This window comes from Suillus discolor (assembly GCF_016758755.1).
Source record: "Suillus discolor strain FC423 chromosome Unknown F5147scaffold_10, whole genome shotgun sequence".
NCBI classification, from domain to species: domain Eukaryota; kingdom Fungi; phylum Basidiomycota; class Agaricomycetes; order Boletales; family Suillaceae; genus Suillus; species Suillus discolor.
In genome coordinates, this window is record NW_024541257.1 from 651,171 (window position 1) to 668,478 (window position 17,308).

General features: G+C 47.6%; 6 protein-coding genes across 6 annotated transcripts; 2 read left to right on the forward strand and 4 right to left on the reverse strand.

Annotated features, from left to right (window-relative positions):
• Positions 1-1,536: 1,536 nt before the first annotated feature.
• Positions 1,537-3,605, forward strand: F5147DRAFT_786912 (uncharacterized protein; the record flags this gene model as incomplete). The annotated part of the gene is made up of 3 exons (XM_041442944.1): positions 1,537-1,601; positions 1,848-3,039; positions 3,100-3,605. 3 exons carry the CDS (start codon positions 1,537-1,539, stop codon positions 3,541-3,543), a joined length of 1,701 nt encoding a protein of 566 aa, XP_041296452.1. The 3' UTR covers positions 3,544-3,605.
• Positions 3,606-3,935: 330 nt separating this feature from the next.
• On the reverse strand, positions 3,936-5,865 carry F5147DRAFT_23403 (uncharacterized protein). Its single transcript, XM_041428750.1, has 16 exons — positions 5,804-5,865; positions 5,726-5,748; positions 5,658-5,667; positions 5,589-5,608; positions 5,506-5,538; positions 5,351-5,447; positions 5,267-5,295; positions 5,178-5,208; positions 5,096-5,128; positions 4,967-5,043; positions 4,858-4,912; positions 4,695-4,793; positions 4,527-4,637; positions 4,423-4,463; positions 4,340-4,365; positions 3,936-4,276 (listed from the first exon to the last, which is right to left on the reverse strand). Exons 1-16 carry the CDS (start codon positions 5,808-5,810, stop codon positions 4,138-4,140), a joined length of 831 nt encoding a protein of 276 aa, XP_041296453.1. The 5' UTR covers positions 5,811-5,865; the 3' UTR covers positions 3,936-4,137.
• A 719-nt stretch (positions 5,866-6,584) lies between these two features.
• F5147DRAFT_834708 (uncharacterized protein) lies at positions 6,585-8,041 on the reverse strand (the record flags this gene model as incomplete). Its single annotated transcript, XM_041443926.1, has 9 exons — positions 6,585-7,032; positions 7,099-7,124; positions 7,182-7,222; positions 7,285-7,395; positions 7,453-7,545; positions 7,610-7,664; positions 7,719-7,880; positions 7,944-7,974; positions 8,028-8,041. The coding sequence occupies 9 exons, from the start codon at positions 8,039-8,041 to the stop codon at positions 6,894-6,896; spliced, it is 672 nt and encodes a 223-aa protein (XP_041296454.1). The 3' UTR covers positions 6,585-6,893.
• A 1,283-nt stretch (positions 8,042-9,324) lies between these two features.
• On the forward strand, positions 9,325-10,937 carry F5147DRAFT_679107 (uncharacterized protein). The gene is made up of 8 exons (XM_041436230.1): positions 9,325-9,535; positions 9,600-9,712; positions 9,765-9,909; positions 10,062-10,321; positions 10,379-10,421; positions 10,477-10,572; positions 10,629-10,699; positions 10,748-10,937. The coding sequence occupies exons 1-8, from the start codon at positions 9,370-9,372 to the stop codon at positions 10,871-10,873; spliced, it is 1,020 nt and encodes a 339-aa protein (XP_041296455.1). The 5' UTR covers positions 9,325-9,369; the 3' UTR covers positions 10,874-10,937.
• On the reverse strand, positions 10,938-13,644 carry F5147DRAFT_679110 (kinase-like domain-containing protein). The gene is made up of 2 exons (XM_041436231.1): positions 12,294-13,644; positions 10,938-12,242 (listed from the first exon to the last, which is right to left on the reverse strand). Exons 1-2 carry the CDS (start codon positions 13,492-13,494, stop codon positions 11,239-11,241), a joined length of 2,205 nt encoding a protein of 734 aa, XP_041296456.1. The 5' UTR covers positions 13,495-13,644; the 3' UTR covers positions 10,938-11,238.
• Positions 13,645-15,963: 2,319 nt separating this feature from the next.
• F5147DRAFT_23486 (chaperone for protein-folding within the ER, fungal-domain-containing protein) lies at positions 15,964-17,207 on the reverse strand. The gene is made up of 4 exons (XM_041428756.1): positions 16,908-17,207; positions 16,784-16,848; positions 16,681-16,730; positions 15,964-16,628 (listed from the first exon to the last, which is right to left on the reverse strand). Exons 1-4 carry the CDS (start codon positions 17,040-17,042, stop codon positions 16,180-16,182), a joined length of 699 nt encoding a protein of 232 aa, XP_041296457.1. The 5' UTR covers positions 17,043-17,207; the 3' UTR covers positions 15,964-16,179.
• Between the last annotated feature and the right edge of the window lie 101 nt (positions 17,208-17,308).

A 17,308-nucleotide genomic window follows, 5' to 3' on the forward strand; every position in this document is an offset into this window, starting at 1 on the left:
TTGAGGATATTCAGATCTGCGAGAGCGATGAGTGGTAAAGGAACATGATGGGGCTCTCTTGACGTTGGGACAATGGTGAATACTTACTGGAAATGAGGATGATGACCGAATCCTGGCGTGCTGCCACTTGCAGTTCTTCGTACGAAGGTGGGAGTAGGAAACGCGATAACACCCGAAGATCACGTATATCAGCTACTGATGGCTGATTTCCAGCGTCTCCGGGAGTCGAAATTGATAGATATGTGAACGCCAGCGGAAATGCGCTCGGAAGGGACTTGAAGATTCATTCCGTTAATGACTGTACATAAAGTGCGAGGATCATGAAACAGATGCAAAGGTGATACGGAGGGACTCGCCTTCAAGCTTCAAGTCTGATATATATAATATCGGCTTTTGGAGCTACCAGGCATGGTGGTGGGATGGTGTACATGATGAGGGTCAAGGAATGAGTGAGAGATCTTGAAGACGGGGGTAGTGAGACTGTGAATGGAGTTCGGCTGAGGTTTCAAGTCAGGTTGTTCGGCACCTGATCTTGAAGATGACAAATGGTTCATAAGAGTCCTCACAGCCACCCAGATACGAACTGGCAGGTACTACTGCGTCTATGTCTTCAAAAAAGCGTACAAAGTACCATTGAGCTTCGGGACTCCCTTCTGGACTGGCTTGGCATTTACCGGCACTTCTTGGTCGTACCAGTAAAGACTCCGAGTCCTACCTTGCACTGGCTGTATCCGATCGGACCCCTCATCAGCGTGAACAGGAGTTCATTATGGCTCAGGTCGTCAAGGTCATTGGCATCTTTTGATGAGAAACTATGAGATGGCCCAGGTATTGTCTATTACATGATTGATCTAGATGTTCGACTCATCATCCGCGTCAAAGGTAACGATGCCCATTGCAGCGTGCTTCCATCATTATTGCATAACACTGCTGCACCACATCAATACACAGTCTGAATTCTTTTATTATCAGTTATCTCACCAGACTCAGCTCCTGACAATGCGTTGAATTCCTAGAGATGTGCTACCCTGCCACGGCAGAAACCGAGTATGGAATTACTTCCACTACTCTGACTCAACGGTTTATGTATCCCAAACTTAATGGAATAGCTTCCCTTTCATTGCTCCGCCTATGGGCCATCACACCTCACTGAAGGCTTGGAACGCTCTAGCGCTAGTAGTAAGTCATTGAGGAGTCCTCTCACAAGGTCTATACATACATTTTGCTGATAATTTGCAGGCCTAAATTGTTGAACCTTCAGATGCACAACCTCCTCATGCACTTCTGCTTGCATGCCAATTTTCATGAGCAGGTGCTCCCTCCCGCGCCCGTTTTGTGCAAGTGGATTCTAAAAGTAATGCGCGCTCATCAGCACAGCAATTACGTTTTTTTTAAACCAGTGTTTATTGTCCATTGGGGCAGCGCCCTATGGTAGACAAAACAAACACACAGCCATTACGTCTGTCTTGCATTACCGCTTATCACCTGCTACAGCTTCCCGTGGCTCTCAAGCGGGAGTTCTCATGAACTAACCACATGTATGGCATAGATAGCGGCACAGAACAGTTTCTTGGCGAGGAAATCCCTAATAAGAGCACAGTGTCCTCGGCACTTCCGAGTGGCTATCAAAGACGCACTGATAAATCTACATAAGAACTTCCTTCCTAAGTGCACTTCACCTCATTGTCAACTTTGCCCATGCGTGGTTCAAATAGTGAGTTCGATGGCTCATAATGATCTATGCTCACCATTCGCTCAGAGATTCGATTTTTCTTACTGCTACTCCCATTTCTCAAAGGGGCATATGCCAGCAACATCAATATTACCGATTGCTTCATCAATTTCAGAAATGATGCGAACAATAGGACCGATCCATCTGGATTGGTGAGCGTTAATGGCGGAAATGTCCTATCGTCGGACATTATGAACGCAGTTGGATTCACGTATCATACGTGTCTCTCACAGTGCAGCTCTGGAACACAGAGTCCCATCTGGGCAAACGTGTCGCAACAGTTCGGCACCTGGTTATTACCTTACCTTGCACTCATTTCTCAGCTGCCCTTCGGTGCAAGACATAGAGTTGACAATCTCATGTCTGCCATACTCACAGTCGGATCACCGGTTCTCGCTGGTTACTCGATGATTCTCACCATTCTCAACGCCAACTGGATCAGTCGCCAGTTCGAAGACCTATTCTTCCCTAACACTAATGACGCTGTCCGTATCCTTATAAGCCTTCAACAAAGTCCGCTGAGAATAACAAACGAGGACTCGCTGCTGAGCTCTCTCGTTATTCTGCCACAGAATGATGACTGGTGGCCGACCATTGCCGATTTTCTCGACTACACTCATACCTGGTCCATCGCATCTGTGACATCCATTGCGTGGGTTGTCATCGCCTACCTACTGACGGTCGCCAGCTCGCTATCTGACATTCCCTCCGAGCTCAATTCCAACATTGGTCAAGCGACGGGATCGGTGTGGTTGTGGCTTATCCCAATCGTTATAGGTTGGCTGCAACTGTCCCCGAAGTGCGATTATGCACGCGTTAGAAAGGCCATGGAAAACGCGGATGCAATGGCATTTGTAACCACCAATCATGGAGTTGTTGTAAAGGCGTCGGATCTTTCAGAAAGACGAGCAGTATCCATTGATACCAATAGAGAAAGTCCTTCGTCTCCTGACGAAATGTTGACTCCGCCCGTCTATAACTATGCCAGAGCCATTTCATGGTCTCGGTCGGCGGAAGACATCTACAATGCTTTTCGAATAGCCTCCAACAACGCCAGGATACACAGGCCGGTCATGATTGATGCCACATGGATAAATACGAATAGGAAGAGCTTTATTGAACCCGGCAACAGGAGAGGCAATGCATCAGAAGTCGATGCTTACTGCAAACTTCCGCAACACGTGGTACGAAGCCCCTGGGCCACAGGGATGTTCTTTCGCATGTTCGTGGCCTCGCTGCTGCCCCTAGCTTTGCAATGGGCTACAACTGGATCTGCGGTATTAGTTGTATATTTTATTCCGACTATAGTGAGTATCATTTTATATGCGGTTATAATTATCTGGTTGTTGATTAGCGGCACACGACAGGGCCTTGGTTGTAGATCTCTCGGTTTTCTCATCTATGGCACACTTGCAACGATAGTATGGGCGATGCTCGTTATGTCGAGCACCTTGTCGCACTACGCATCCTCGCGCTCAGACAGACCCAGTGATTCTTTCTCATCCACCACTCTCAGTCTCACGAAGGTAGTATCGAACCTTTTGAGATGGGGAGGGAAATTGGTGGCAATCATCAATGCAATCTGGATAATTGTGGCAGGGATGCTGGAGTTTGCAAGTACCTATGACAATTGCTACTGCAACTCAAATGTGTTGGGAGGGGCCCAAAATGCATATAACATTGTCTTGCGCAATGGTGTAGACTTGGGTCAAACAAAAGCTGCTTGGTTCGGAGCGTTGGCTTTGGCTGGGTCTACCTCTTTAGGATTCATTTTTTATATCAGTTTATTGACCGATCTTGTACCTATATGAGGCCTCTGACGATGATATACCGCACTATACTTCCAGTGGTTCCTTGGTTATATTACAATCACCCACTCGGAGATCACGAGAGCTACTGCACAGACCTGCTATGGCCCGTCGAAACCCTTGTCTTCATCTCTCCGTTGCTGTTCTGCCGCTGAACGCTTCCGTCGTCATCCCTTTCACACGCAATTTTGCTGCCGTGTATATATGCATCCACCATTGCCTTCCGATGGTTCCTACACAACAAGTCGGGCCGTTGTTTCCATCCCACTTGCACATCGTGTCGTCCAACGAACTGCTCATAATGCGGATGTTGTCGTACAAGAAGACGAAATTCGAGTTCTCCTTCCCGTGTCCTTCAAACTTGTGCTTAAGAGTTGGTTCCTTGGCTTGCGCTGGTGCGATAGAAAGCCGGGAGTAGTAAGCCCGAATTGTTTTTTTAAATAGACGAAGGCATACAAATGTTCCTCCCACCCTTCGACAGACTCATCCTATAAGTTAAGAACGTAACCAACTCTACCAAGCCCACCTCCGCAGATCACCTTGTACGGACAAAGCGTCGCTCCACGAACGATACCCAATACGCCACAGGATAAGACATCACACCGTAGAATTTACAGATGGCATCTCGGACATTGGAATGCTCGCGAGGGTACTAGAGCCGTGTGGATGTCGGTCCGTCTGCCAGAGATGGAGATGCATGCGCGTGGCGAGGATAGCAAGGATCATGAACTGGAAACTGTACCCACGTGCGTTTCGGGTATTATTAGCAGGAATACACAGCAGGATTGGAAGCTCATACTTGTAAAACATGGTGTGGTAGGAATACTGTGGCGCGGAACATCAACGGCTCGATCATAAAAGACATTTAATAGATTCGCGCACCTTGAGGAGCAGTGATGTGAAGACGTTCGTTACAGAGAACACTTCAGGAAAGAGAATGATCATGAATGAGTACGGAAAAACAGCGCGTACGAGTGCTAACTCACAAAAACCGCATGCATAATAGGATATGTTATGGTTCACCAGGATAACGTACAGATGGCTTGGGTTTGTCCGCCAGTTCTGTATGGCGCGTATGAGCGTGAGTATCATGAGTTCTGGGGAGAACACATATCAGCGCATCTTTGTACGTATGCATGCTCCCAGTTACCCACCCAGTTCGAAAATGCAAAAGAAAAGAAAAGGTATGAAGAGCCAATAACTGGTCGAACTCCAGTAGCACCCCATAATTCCCGGGATCGCGCTAGTCGCATCTGTGAAAGTAAATAGAATGTTTCATTGGTCGTGGAACACCGAAGAGTAGGTGAGAGTGCGTACATGTTACGGCGACCGTAGCGTCGACGGCAATGCTGAGGGATACTACGAGAAAAGTCTGGGTGATGCATCTACCACTAGCTTGGGTATAGTGAGTGGATTGGGAACTCACGAAACAGGTAGATAGCACGGCTATGAGCAAAATTCTATTTTTGTTCCAGAGCGCATATGTTCTGAGGATGAAAAAGCCTGGATGAATCGGATCAGGAACATACATATCTCAAGGAGGCAGGAGAGATACACTCGGAGCAAACGGCTAATAGCATGCCGAACCCTGTGGGGTATCCTCAGCAAGGATGTGCATAGATGGATATACCACGTACCTGAACTTATACGATCCAACGCCCCGCATTTCTGGCAAAGTTATGGAGTAAGTCATTCGTTCACATTAACTCTCCGCCGCATCACATACACCTGGGTTCTCATTCGGGGTAAAGCTCACTAAGAACAAGTGTTAATTCATCATCGGGGAGATGTATGCTGGAGCAGAACACACTACATAGATTCATGGCGAGCATGATAAAGGGGAGGTATCGTGTGACAATATACAGGCCTTTCACTTTGGTCCAGTGCGATCGAAGCAAAAATGACCACTTTGCACAGCATATTGTGAGTATCAAAACCGAGTGTGTCATGAAATACGTATGTTACCTCTTCATGAAGTGAACATGCATAATCATAGGTCTAGATAAGCGAGTTTGACAGCGGACGTGAATAGATTAGAATAAGCTCACCCAGAATGTAGCCATCGACACTGAGCTCTATTAATAGGACGAAAAATATGAGGTTCAGACAGTACGCACTATATATGTACTGATGATACATGACTTGTCAATTATGATTTGTCCTCATATCGACAAAGGAGACACACCGTAGTGAACTGCAAGCTCCTCGCTGCTGCGATATCGTTAGTCGAATACTCCATCTAAAGGAAATGTGTTTCACACACGCATCATACGCCTTCTCAGCTCTTATAAATGAGCTGTGAACCCATCAAGGTGGCAGGGTAAATACTTGTGATCAATGATCATATCATTTGAGTTCCAACTTAGCTTGCTGTGGTCGTTTCACCGTCATGATTCACTCGATACACCGGCCGGGGAGCGAATTGATAGAAGATACAGTTGCACCTCTGATGCCTGAAGTAGTATGTAGTTTCGATCAGTCATACTCTAGTCCGAGGCACATACATTGTTCGGTCTTTAGTTAAACTACATAATAGACGCGGAACGCACCTAATAGCTATATATAACTTACACAGGTTTGATCAAGTGAAGCACAAAGATTGATTCGGAAACTCGCCGCGCACACTCGTTGTACTGGCCCCTGATTTATGAAGCTTCTGAAGCTCAAAGTTTGATACATTATAGCCACTTGAAATGCGAAGACCTCGGAGGAACCTAAAGGAACTTTCAGAGCTCTAATTTGAGATATATCAACTGCCCTCGAGTACTAGTACTTACTCGGTCGTCGTTTTTTCGATGTCCCAATTTCTACAACCCGTTAGGACTACCTTGAAGGCCCTATCCCTTTAAATGAACAGATATATCGTGTGACGACAACAAGAGCCTTTACCTTGGTTGAGAGCGATCGAAGCGGGAATCAGTCAACAATGTGTAATGATAGAGATAGACGCAGTCCACACGTGACTGTTTGTTTGCTGATAGCTTTACATAAAACCAAACAATGCCTCGGCAAGAAACAGTAAACCGTGACCAGAATGGCGGTTCAGCAAATGCTCCCATACTCTAATGCCCAGAAGACTTTGGTCTTCATCCAAAAGTTACAATATCAAGAACTGATCGGCTCACTGATTCTGGCTCCAGCACACTCGAGTTCTGGATCCTGAGTGCGCCACCGCTTGCAGTGGAAACTACATGTGTTAAATAGACCAAGGTCATTCAAATGCTCCACCCTGCGATAGACTCATCTATAAGTTAGGCACGTAACGAACTCTACCAAACCCACCCCCACCAGTCATCTTGTACGGTCCAACCCTCGCTCCACAAACAACACCGAATAAACCACAAGATAAAACGTCATGCCATGGAAACCACAGTTGACATGTCAGACATCAGGATACCCACGGAGGCGCCAAAGCCGTTTTCATGTTGGTTTATCCGCCAGAGATGGAGGTGCATGCGCGTGGTAAGGATCGCAATGATTGTGAACTCAAAACTACACATGGGTGTACGTTTCGGGTATTGTTAGTAGGAACACGCAGCAAGACATGGAGGTACATACTCATACAACATGGTGCGGTAAGAGGCCTGGGGTGCAGAACATCAACGACTCGGTTAAAAAAGGCATCCAATAGATTCACGCACCTGGAGGAGCAGCGACATAAAGATATTCGTTACCGAGAACACTTCAGGAAAGAGAATGATCATGGATGAGTGCGGAAAACGATGCGTACGGGTGTTAACTTACGAAGACCGCATGCATAATAAAATATGTTATGCTTTACCAGGACAACGTACAGAGGGCCTGGGGATCTCTGCCAGCTCTGTATAGCGCGTATGAGCGTGAGTATCATCAGTCCTAGGGAAAATATCTATCAGCACGTGTTTGTACATATATATGCTCCTGGTCACCCACCCAATTGGAACACGGAAAAGAGAAGAAATGGCATAAAGTACCAGGAACTGGTCTCATAACACCCTGTGATGCCTGGGATCGCGCTAGTCGGATCTGTGAAAATGACCAGAATGTTCCAGTAGTTGTGGAACGCCAGAGGGAAGATGAGAGTGCGTACATGCTGCGGGGACGACAGTGGCGAAGACAATGCCGAAGGATGCTCCGAGAAAAGTCTGGCTGATGCGTCTACCACTAGCTTGGGTGGGATGAGTGGATTAAAAACTCACGAAAAAAGTGGACAGCATGGCTGCGAGCAAGATTCTATTTTTGTTCCAGAGCACATATGTTCTGAGGATGAAAAAACCTGGATGAATCGGATCAGAACCACACATATAATTTGGGGGAACGAGATATACATCCGGAGAAAACGGATAATACTGTGCAAAGACCTGTGAGGGGAAAGTAGTAGCCTTCGGCAAGGACGTCCATACATGAATGCACTGTGCACATACCTGAGCTAATATGAACCAACACCAAACATTCCTGGCAAAGTCAGTGAGTTGTTTGTTTCCATTGACTCTCACCGCATCACATACACTTGTGTTCTCATTCAGGGTAAAGCTCCCTAAAAACTAAGTGTTAATTCATTATCGTGGCGATGTGAGCTGGAGTGCAACACACTATATAGATCCATGGCGAGCATGATAAAGGGGAGGTATCGTGTGGCAATATACAGGCCTTTCATTTTGGTCCAGTGTGATCGAAGCAAAAATGTCCACTTTGCACACCATATTGTGGGTATCAAAACCGAGGTGTGAAATGGAACAAGGGTGTTACCTCCTCATGAAGTGAACATGCATAATCATAGGTCTAGACAAGCGGGTTTGACAGCGGACGTAAATAGGTCGGAATAAGCCTACCCAGAATGTGGCTATCGACGCTGAACTGTGTTAGGACAAAGAATATGAGGTTCAGATAGTACGCACTGTATATGTACTGATGGTACATGACTTGTTAATTATGATTCGCCCCCATATCGACAGGGAGACGCACCGTGGTGACCTGCAGACTCCTCGCTGTTGCGATATCGTTAGTCGAATACTCCATCTAGAGGTCAGAAAATGTATTTCACACACACGCATCATGCGCCTTCTTAGCTTTTATGAACGAGCTGTGAGCCCATCAATATGGCAGTGAAAATACTAGGGATCATGTTATTCGAGTTTGAACTTAGCTTGTTGTAGTGTTTCACTATCATGACTCATTCACAGGATGTACTGGCTGGTGGCCAGGGAGCAACTTGATGAAAGATACAGTTGCACCTCCGATGCCTAAGGCAGTAGTTTCAATAGTCGTGCTCTATTCCAAGGCACATACATTGTTCAACGTTTCAGTCTTTGATCAAACTACATAACAAACGCAGAACGCACCTAATTACTATGTATAACTTACATAGGTTGATGACTGAAACACAAAGATTGGTTCGGAAACTCGCCGCGTGCGCTCCGAGTCATTGTACTGGCCACCGAATTATGAAGCTCCTTGAGCTCAAAGTTTGATACATCATCGTCAGTTGAAATGCGAAGACCTTGGAGCGACCTACAACTTGTCTACAACTACCTCAAGTACTAGTATAGTAGTACGTAGTTGTTGTTGTTTTTTCGGGGTCCCGTTGTTGTTACTACCGTAGAAGCTCAACCTCTTTGGAATGAACGAATACATCGCGTGGCGGCAGAAAGTGCCATTACCTTGATCCAGAGCGACTGCAATGGGAATGCACGCTTTGAACACCATCGATCAACTTGATGGCATCGGTGTATTCACAGAAACAGTCGGAGTCGCACAATAAGCTTAGCCCACACGTGACCGTTTGTTTGCCAACAGCTTTAAAACCAAACAACGCCTCGGCAAGAAATAGCTCAACAAACCGTGACCAGAATGGCGTTCCAGCAAACACAACAAGAGACTCCCATACTCAAATATCCAGAAGACTTTGGTCTTCACCCAAATGTCTCCCTAGAAAATGCGGCCAACATGCTATTTCGTGCCATCCAAACCTCTCAAACCCAACCCTACACATGGACTTTTATCGATAAGCCACAAGGTATGAATAGTACCAAAGACCTGAGTCTCTGACTAACGTTTGATTACTTCTACGACGCGTGCAGAGGGTCAAATATACCTCTTGTTTATGCCAAATCCTGCTCAATCTCTGAACGACGGTATCCGATGGCAAGACCAAGAAAATCGATACACTATGGCTGTCCAACGTGGTACACGAGTGCGTATCAGCCCCTTTATGTAATACATAAATCAGTTTAACCTTTCTCTAGGAACTCGAAGTCGCAGAAGTCAAATACGGCTTCATACCCAACTCCCAAGACACAGCAGCATGGCGTATGCGCCGACGCTACCGCCTTCACAAAGGCGGCCATCCTCAACTAGTGCTAGTCCACTACTCCCGCGTACCCCCCATCCGTAAGTCCCTGCATCACCATACCATCATTTTTGCCTTCTCACCACCCATCGACGTTGTCCGATATGTCTGCAACTTCACCGCATCTACACCCACATCCACATCCACATCCACCCTTACATCTGCATCCACGTATACATCTCCCGCACTCCAGAGATCGTCCCATCTCTCTTGAACAATCCCGTCAGGCACTACCCACTACGACAAATTACCGACCCTCCTATATATGTCATGGGCGATAGAGCGGGCCAAAAGGTCTTCCCACATCCCGCAGGTCCGCATCAAGGCGGTATGCCCCAAGTTGGAATGAACCCGCAGGCGATGATAACACAGCAGAACAGTAACATGGAGGCCCTAGAAAGGAGGAGGGAGCGTGAACGGACGAGAGATGGGAGTGGGGGAGTAGGGGTGGGCGTGAGTATACCCTATTATCGGAGAAACATTTATCTGATGTGTTGGTTATTGGTTCAGCAACGGCCTGGTCCTCCACGGCTAGATGATGACGAATCCGCAGGTTCGATTGCTTTGTTTGCTCAGATGACCATTATTCGCATTGATCATTTGTGCAGATGAATCTGAAATGCTATCGACACGGACGCTAGCAATTGCGAGATATCGGAGAAACCACGAGTTAATGGAAGAAGTCTTCAGGCATGCAGCTTTTGGTAAGAACGCCGCTTACTATCTCCGTCAGATCATTCTCAGGTACAGCACTCATTAGACAGCAAAAAACCTTTGTCATCAAAAAGAATATATGAGGGGTTTGACAAAGCAGAACTAGAGGCTAAAATAGTGCGTCCCGGTATCACTGATTCTGGGTTCGGCTAAATTCCTCTTCAGGTCAAATTGCAAGACGATGTAAGGGCACTGCAGGCCAAGGCTGCTGAGCGTCAGGCTCAGAAAGTAGCAGCGGACGACGTGATAGTTACAGCTAGCGGTCATGCCCCGATGGAACTCACTACTTAACCACTGTGCTCTTTATCTGTGTATTATTGCTAGTCGCATCACGCATTTGTTCCACACAGACAGGTATTGTGAATGAGGTTCGAGATTTCCTGAGGATAAGACAAGTAGTACAATTCTGGTAAGTAAGGCATGCGTAATATAAATTTTGCCATCAAGTATCTCAAACACTAATTGCAGAACATAACGGGAACAAAAACAGACAAGGAAATCGTATGTACTGGAAGTCCTCAGGATTGAATACAAAATACATCTATGAGCCCAAACCCAGAGAAAAAGCAAGATAAATAGCAATTGTTTCAGCAACTTACAAATCTGATGGTCCCCAGAAGATAGATTGCAATTTTGGGGGAAGAGTGGGGATACAACTAGTGAGTGCGGCCATAGGCGTGACGGGTGTCATGCCCTACACTCCGGCTTCGGGTACCGCCTTTGGGCGTGATTGGGATGGGAGTGGTGCTGGAGTCTCTAAGAAACCCGCCCGCTCCGTGAACTTCGGCTGCACGATAGGAAGAAGGATCTTCCTTGATACGAAGCCGCGATCTCCGTAGCCAAGCACCTGACGCCGGAGGTGTGCTCTCGGCCCTTTTGTGCTCCTGCGGCGGCAGTGCGTCCTGAATGGCTTTCAAACGCTCGATCGCAGTGGTCATACCACTACGGCGGGCAGTAGGCCCTGCTACAGCGTTGATGCCTAGAGTAGACGTCCAGTGAGCAGTACCGCCCAACACGTCTACATCAGCGTCCAGATCTCGAGATTCTGGAGCGTATTCTGATTGACGGGAAGACGTCGCTAATGATGATGTACACCGAGGCGGGGGTAAAAATCCCGCCTTCTTCGGTCTCCGGCCACGCTCAGGTGATGGCCCTGGCGAGGTAAGAAGAGCAGGGCCACCAATGTCAAGAGGCGGCACAGAGAGAGACGTCGAGGCGCTCACCACTGAATGACTGAGTTCATCGTATGTGGGAGACATTGGATAACGAACGACTGGTGGGCGGGAGATACTGCGACTTGTACATCGTGTTGAGAGCGAACTTGCAGTTGAGACAGAGGCACGGGAGAGGGAACGGTTGGACAGCCTTGGGGGTGCTTCTTCGGTGTGAGGTGGGCTCGGCTTGTTATCACGCCGTGCGCAAGGGCGCGAGCGCGACTTGGATAATGAGGGAGATCGACGACTGGGATAATCTACTAACTTAAATTTATCCTTGTCTGTTACAGGAGATGTGTCGTCGTCGTCATCGTCGTCAAGCCCAACACCCCAAGCCATCTCATCCACTGTCGCAATCGTCCACCGGGTGCGGACACTACGCTCCAAACAACCTTTGAGAACATGCTCGGCCCCACGACTGATACCAGAAGGCATATCATAGACACCTGTAAAAAAAGTGCATTAGCAAGCCGGAGATCACGATATTATATTCTCACCGTGCAAAATTTTCATCTGGAGTCGTGGCTCGAATGAGTCGAAAAATGGGAGACGGCCGGTCAAAAGCGCATAAAGCAGAACACCCAGGGCCCATATGTCCTGAGCTGGATTAGCACCTTTGAACCGTGAAGGTTTGGGTTGAAGAAGCTCAGGTGATGCGTATGGTAAAGACCCTTGCTGGAAAACATGTGATGGATGGACAGGCGGAGGGTTTTCGCCGATAGGAGTTGATGTACGATGACGCCTAGGACGATGGTGTCGTAAAATTGAGAGGTGCAAAGATGTGTTGGATTTTGCAGGTCTATTAGAAGTGGAACGGTGACGATGAGTGCCAGAGTGATTATCAGGGTGATTGTCTGCATCGGATAGGGGTTCATCACCGTCAACTTCGCCGATTTTGCGAGTCATGCCGAAATCGCAAATTCTACATATACCCATCTCGTCTACAAGAACGTTCTCAAGTTTGATATCCCTGTGTACATAGCCTGCGACTTCGTGCAGGTAGCGTACGCCTCGTACAATTTGTCGAAACATCATGCCGGCGTCATCGTGAGGGAGAGCGGGACGACCGTCTCTTAAAAGTATATCATATAGTGATCCCGCGGGACAAAGAAGAGAGAAGAAGAAGTCGGCGTAGGGAGTGTGTTCGGAAAAGAAGAGGGGTAAGGTGTGCTCGTGACATAGAGAAGCCCATATCTGGGCCTCGTGATTGAGTCGCCTTCTAGCTAAAGAAGGATCTGTCTGTTTCTCCAAATCGGTGCGACGGACAATTTTGACAGCGACAACACCTCCGGAAGGGGATGAGGCACGTCTGATCACGGAAAAACCCCCATAACCTATGATTGGTCCAAGAACATAGCCACGAATGATTTCACCTTCTGCATCCGGGGATTGTGGGATTGCGGAGGGATTAAACGCAGATAAGAACATCATTGCTGGTGACATGGAGACACCACCGCTTTCTGGGAGAGGTGCGTGCTCATTGTTGCTTGTAATAAGTTGCCGTGAGACGTCCTGGTCAAGATCCGAGCCGGAAGCTGTCTGGGGTGCTGTTATCTGGTATTCATCTGGTAATTGCCGAGATGGTGGCAAACCCCAAGCTAGAGGTACGCGCTCATGTTGTGATGTAACTTTGGAGGAGCGTGAAAGCGACGCCGTAGTTGTTGCAGGAGATAGAGATTTGATGAGACCTGATGTCATGGAAAGGTGTTGTAGAAATGAACGATGATCTGAGCTTAACAGCAATGAAAAATAAGGTCTAATGGCACAAAGAAAATCGATGGATATGACGGTAGAAGGATATGTTGCGCGTATTGTGGGGCCTGTGAGGGGAAATGGCGACAAGGGAAGACTTAAGAGGCACGAGAATTTAAATAAACGACTTCTTGGAGTAATCGCCAATTTACGGGCGTGTGACTCCTTTCCCATATTTATTTGTATCAGTCATGTTCCGGTTCCGATCTTGAAATTGGGCGGCTATTCTGCTACGGCTACTTAACGCTCCTTGCTTCGAACTCATCTTCTGCCATCCAATGCAGCTATTGTCTCTAGGCCCAGGCTTATCGAGCCTCACTTATCTCTGTGAGCCTCCTCGCCAGTAGCTCAGTTGAGTTGGCAAACCAATCTGTTTTACACATTTAGGGTCTCTCACTAGATTTCAAAATCAATCAAGCCCTTTATTATGGATCACACTTTCCAAGTCAGCGTACAAGGCTTCACCCCCAACGTTAAACAATGACTCCGATGATAACGTATACTTCAATTTGTTGCTGTCATCGTATTCACCGTAATTTAGGCCATCACGCCGCTCTCGGCCTGCCACGCTATTCACCAGTAGTGGCAATGCGAATGATCACTACTTTTGGGGACATCCGAAGCAGTTTCTCTCATATGACAATCTCATGATTCGAGAGAAAAGTCCACTTGTCAGACCAGCGCGGACTTACTCGCATCGGCGATCGCTAGGAACAAACGTTGCTTCCCGTGGCACTATAAGCTCATTCGACTGTCCGCCTCTGACGGCTCGCCTCAAACCACCGCACCATCCGAATGATGCCTCATCTATGAACCGCACGATAAACAACCATACAATTGGCAAACATGTACTACGTTTTGGCCCGTTCACCGTGAGTGCATCAGTACCGAACTAAGTTGTTTCATCGACTTCATTTCGTCTATATTTGTAATTCGATATCCCCGGTCCCTCACGCAATCTGCAATTCTCGTGTGGCCGCAGTATCGCACAACCAGGACAGGAAACCTCCCGTACTTCCTTCTACAAATGGGAGAACGTGCATGCATTTTCGATATCGCTGCCAGTAATCCATGTACTGCCACCGAGCTGGGCTCAACACAGAAAGTGGTGAGTTTAGACACGCTCCGCGGCCAGCTGGACTGGCCTTCGGCATGGAAGTATGTATATTTAATTAATATTTTCAGTCACCCACAGAATATTGGGTGTTAGATCCGCCGGAGCTTCGTTTGGCAACTTCTCTTTGCAAAGAACGCCCCGAGCGAACTGTTTTGAGCAAACAGTGCCGGGAAGCTTTTCCGAAAGTAGAGCTGCTAAGCGGGATCTGCAGGATATGCGCCTCGAGAAATATACAGCCCAGGATATAAAACAACCAGGACAGGCAACTGTCCAGGCCTCCTCCATCAAATATTGATATTACTACCAACGATGCACGTACCGCCACCGTAGCCGTACGATAACGAGATAAAGGTGAGCTCTAGACTAACTTCAGATTCAACTAGCCCTCCGGTAAATTCGACAGCCCGAGGAGAGCCTTGAAAAAGGATCGCCGGCGGCCGCAGTAAGCGGAGTTGGCAAGGTCTAGTGATCAACACACAAACACACCGAGCGAAACGCTGTCGTCCGGACCAGCGCACAGCCAGTTCAGGCAAGAATTATAGTCCCTACCCCAAATTCAAAAACGTTTATCAACCTTCGATATCAGATGTCTTTGCGAGTGAGGGTTCCATGTACTGCCACTGAGCCTATGATAAGATCCTGAGTTTAGACTCGCTCAAGGTCTGGCCAGCTGGATGGATTGGCTTGTTGTTCGTCGTGGATGTACCTACCATCAAAGCGGCAAATAGATTTTTTTGATTCCCATAATGCCAGTTCACCACGTATCGAACTTTCAAATTAGACCCGACAATGACCTGCCATCTGGCGTACGGTGTCTTAGTCTTTGAGCGGGGGGAATGTTTGACGTGTGTAAAATGTTATAGAATTTTTTTTGATGTGGCCACCACGTCTGTCCGGCGCAACGGAGCCTGTGAAATGTCGATGAGGGTTTCTCTGCGTTGACATGCGCTGGCCGGAATTGGGTCGGTGACTTTCATATGCACCGAGCGAGAATGTTTGGAGTCCCTGGTTGGAGCTGCTAAACATGGTGTTACAGCGGGGGACCCATTCCTGCGCGAAGCCCGGAGCAAAACGGAGTATCATTAATGGGAGCAGCAACAGGGGGACAGGGAGGGAAAGTAACGGGGAGCCTCAACTAGTTTTGGCAAAGGCAACCGCAGCAGGAAGTTGCGGAGCAATTTAAATGTGGAGCTGACATTTTATGTAAGCCATACAAAGTTGTGGCGCCCGTGTTGTCCAGCACAACATGCATGTTCACGTGCACACTATGCTCTTCCTGTGACGTGTAAGTGTCTTCATTATCCAAGCCGGCGGATGTAATACTAAACAAAGGACTAGAACGCATATCAAACGAGCGTCTGCTGCAGTCGATCACAGGGTATCCATATTGCATCGACAAAAGGATCCATGACGAGGCAGGTAGGTATGTGTCCAAAGGTCCAATGCAAAAAAGCGTGTGTTATAGGTATAAAAAATACGACGATGGCGCGGAGGTATAGTGATCATGTCCCATTCTACAATAGTAGAGAAGCCAGTCCAAGACCTGAAATCACCGTAAGCAGGCCTGTCATGCCCGCTGCCTCCCATCTGCGCTCCCCAGCATTGGCGTTGACGACCGCTGCATTTTGGACGGTAGTACTGGTGGTTTTGCTGACATTACGGAGGGCCTGAGTTGGGAGCATGTTGGGTGAAGTGCTGATGAGGTATTGAGGTGGCAAAGGTGTGCCATCGTACTGGTACAGCTGAAGAGTATACCCCTTGACCGGATCTTGATATATGTTCCAGAGGACGTAAAGCTCAACGTAGTTATAGATCTCTATGAAGTTGGAGATGGCGGCACAAGGATCTTGTATTTGTTGGTAGCCGTCGCCGAATGGCGTCATAACGATGGAGCCATTGGAGGCGAGCACGTATGTACCGTGACACCAGTTCATAACGCCTGTGATGCAGGTTGGTACGGTGCCTGTGAGGAGTGCTTTAGCGGCATGAAACAGGATACAGCACAAAAGGCAAACCATTGCTGGTCATACGATACCGCGCGATCTCGTAGTACCCATCGTCCGTGCTATGATTCGATCCAAGTCAGACTTTGAGGCTGGGAACACGATCGATACTCACAAAGAATATGACATCCCTGTTGTGCTTGGGTATGTAAACGACTCTTGAGATGGCGTAGCAAAGCCCTTGACACCACAGCAACTTGAGCCGAAAAAGTCGACTGTAATCAAAATGTACGACTCACGGATCCAGTGACGACATTCTGGCTGCCAGAGCTCCAGGTGCCAGTGATGGCGGTGACATTATGGGCTGCATCGTAAACGGTCTGGCCATAGGCAGAGGTTGCGAGCAGCAAAAGTAAGGAAGTGAATATCATCATCAAGGATGTCTATAGAATTCAAATGTTTTATGCCAGCGTTTGATATTTTTTCGGGGTATGAAGGGCAGAGGAAAAAGACTACGGGACAACCACGAGGGAGAGGGAACGTTGGGAACGACGATAGCTGTCGGGGTGAGAGGTCCAGCAGTCTGTTTGTTCGTGTTTGGTATCAGTCTTTGTTTCGAATCTTCATACTATTTAAATAATTTTAGAATCCCCGACACTCAGGCTGGGAGACGGTTCCATGTGGAAATAATGCGGGTTTC

What these genes read in the sequence shown, in the direction of transcription:
- F5147DRAFT_679110 (XM_041436231.1), bottom strand. Translation starts at nt 13,494, where the DNA reads ATGACATCAGGTCTCATCAAATCTCTATCTCCTGCAACAACTACGGCG. An exon ending in CCAGATGAAAATTTTGCACG is followed by an intron (nt 12,243 to 12,293) that starts GTGAGAATATAA and finishes CTTTTTTTACAG; the next exon opens with GTGTCTATGATATGCCTTCT.
- F5147DRAFT_23486 (XM_041428756.1), bottom strand. Translation starts at nt 17,042, where the DNA reads ATGATGATATTCACTTCCTTACTTTTGCTGCTCGCAACCTCTGCCTAT. An exon ending in ACAGGGATGTCATATTCTTT is followed by an intron (nt 16,731 to 16,783) that starts GTGAGTATCGAT and finishes ATCGAATCATAG; the next exon opens with CACGGACGATGGGTACTACG. An exon ending in GTATCGTATGACCAGCAATG is followed by an intron (nt 16,629 to 16,680) that starts GTTTGCCTTTTG and finishes CACTCCTCACAG; the next exon opens with GCACCGTACCAACCTGCATC.
- F5147DRAFT_23403 (XM_041428750.1), bottom strand. An exon ending in CTTTTGCATTTTCGAACTGG is followed by an intron (nt 4,638 to 4,694) that starts GTGGGTAACTGG and finishes TGTTCTCCCCAG; the next exon opens with AACTCATGATACTCACGCTC. An exon ending in TCACATCACTGCTCCTCAAG is followed by an intron (nt 4,366 to 4,422) that starts GTGCGCGAATCT and finishes TCCGCGCCACAG; the next exon opens with TATTCCTACCACACCATGTT.
- F5147DRAFT_679107 (XM_041436230.1), top strand. Translation starts at nt 9,370, where the DNA reads ATGGCGTTCCAGCAAACACAACAAGAGACTCCCATACTCAAATATCCA. An exon ending in CTCCCGCGTACCCCCCATCC is followed by an intron (nt 9,910 to 10,061) that starts GTAAGTCCCTGC and finishes CCCGCACTCCAG; the next exon opens with AGATCGTCCCATCTCTCTTG. An exon ending in CAGAACTAGAGGCTAAAATA is followed by an intron (nt 10,700 to 10,747) that starts GTGCGTCCCGGT and finishes ATTCCTCTTCAG; the next exon opens with GTCAAATTGCAAGACGATGT.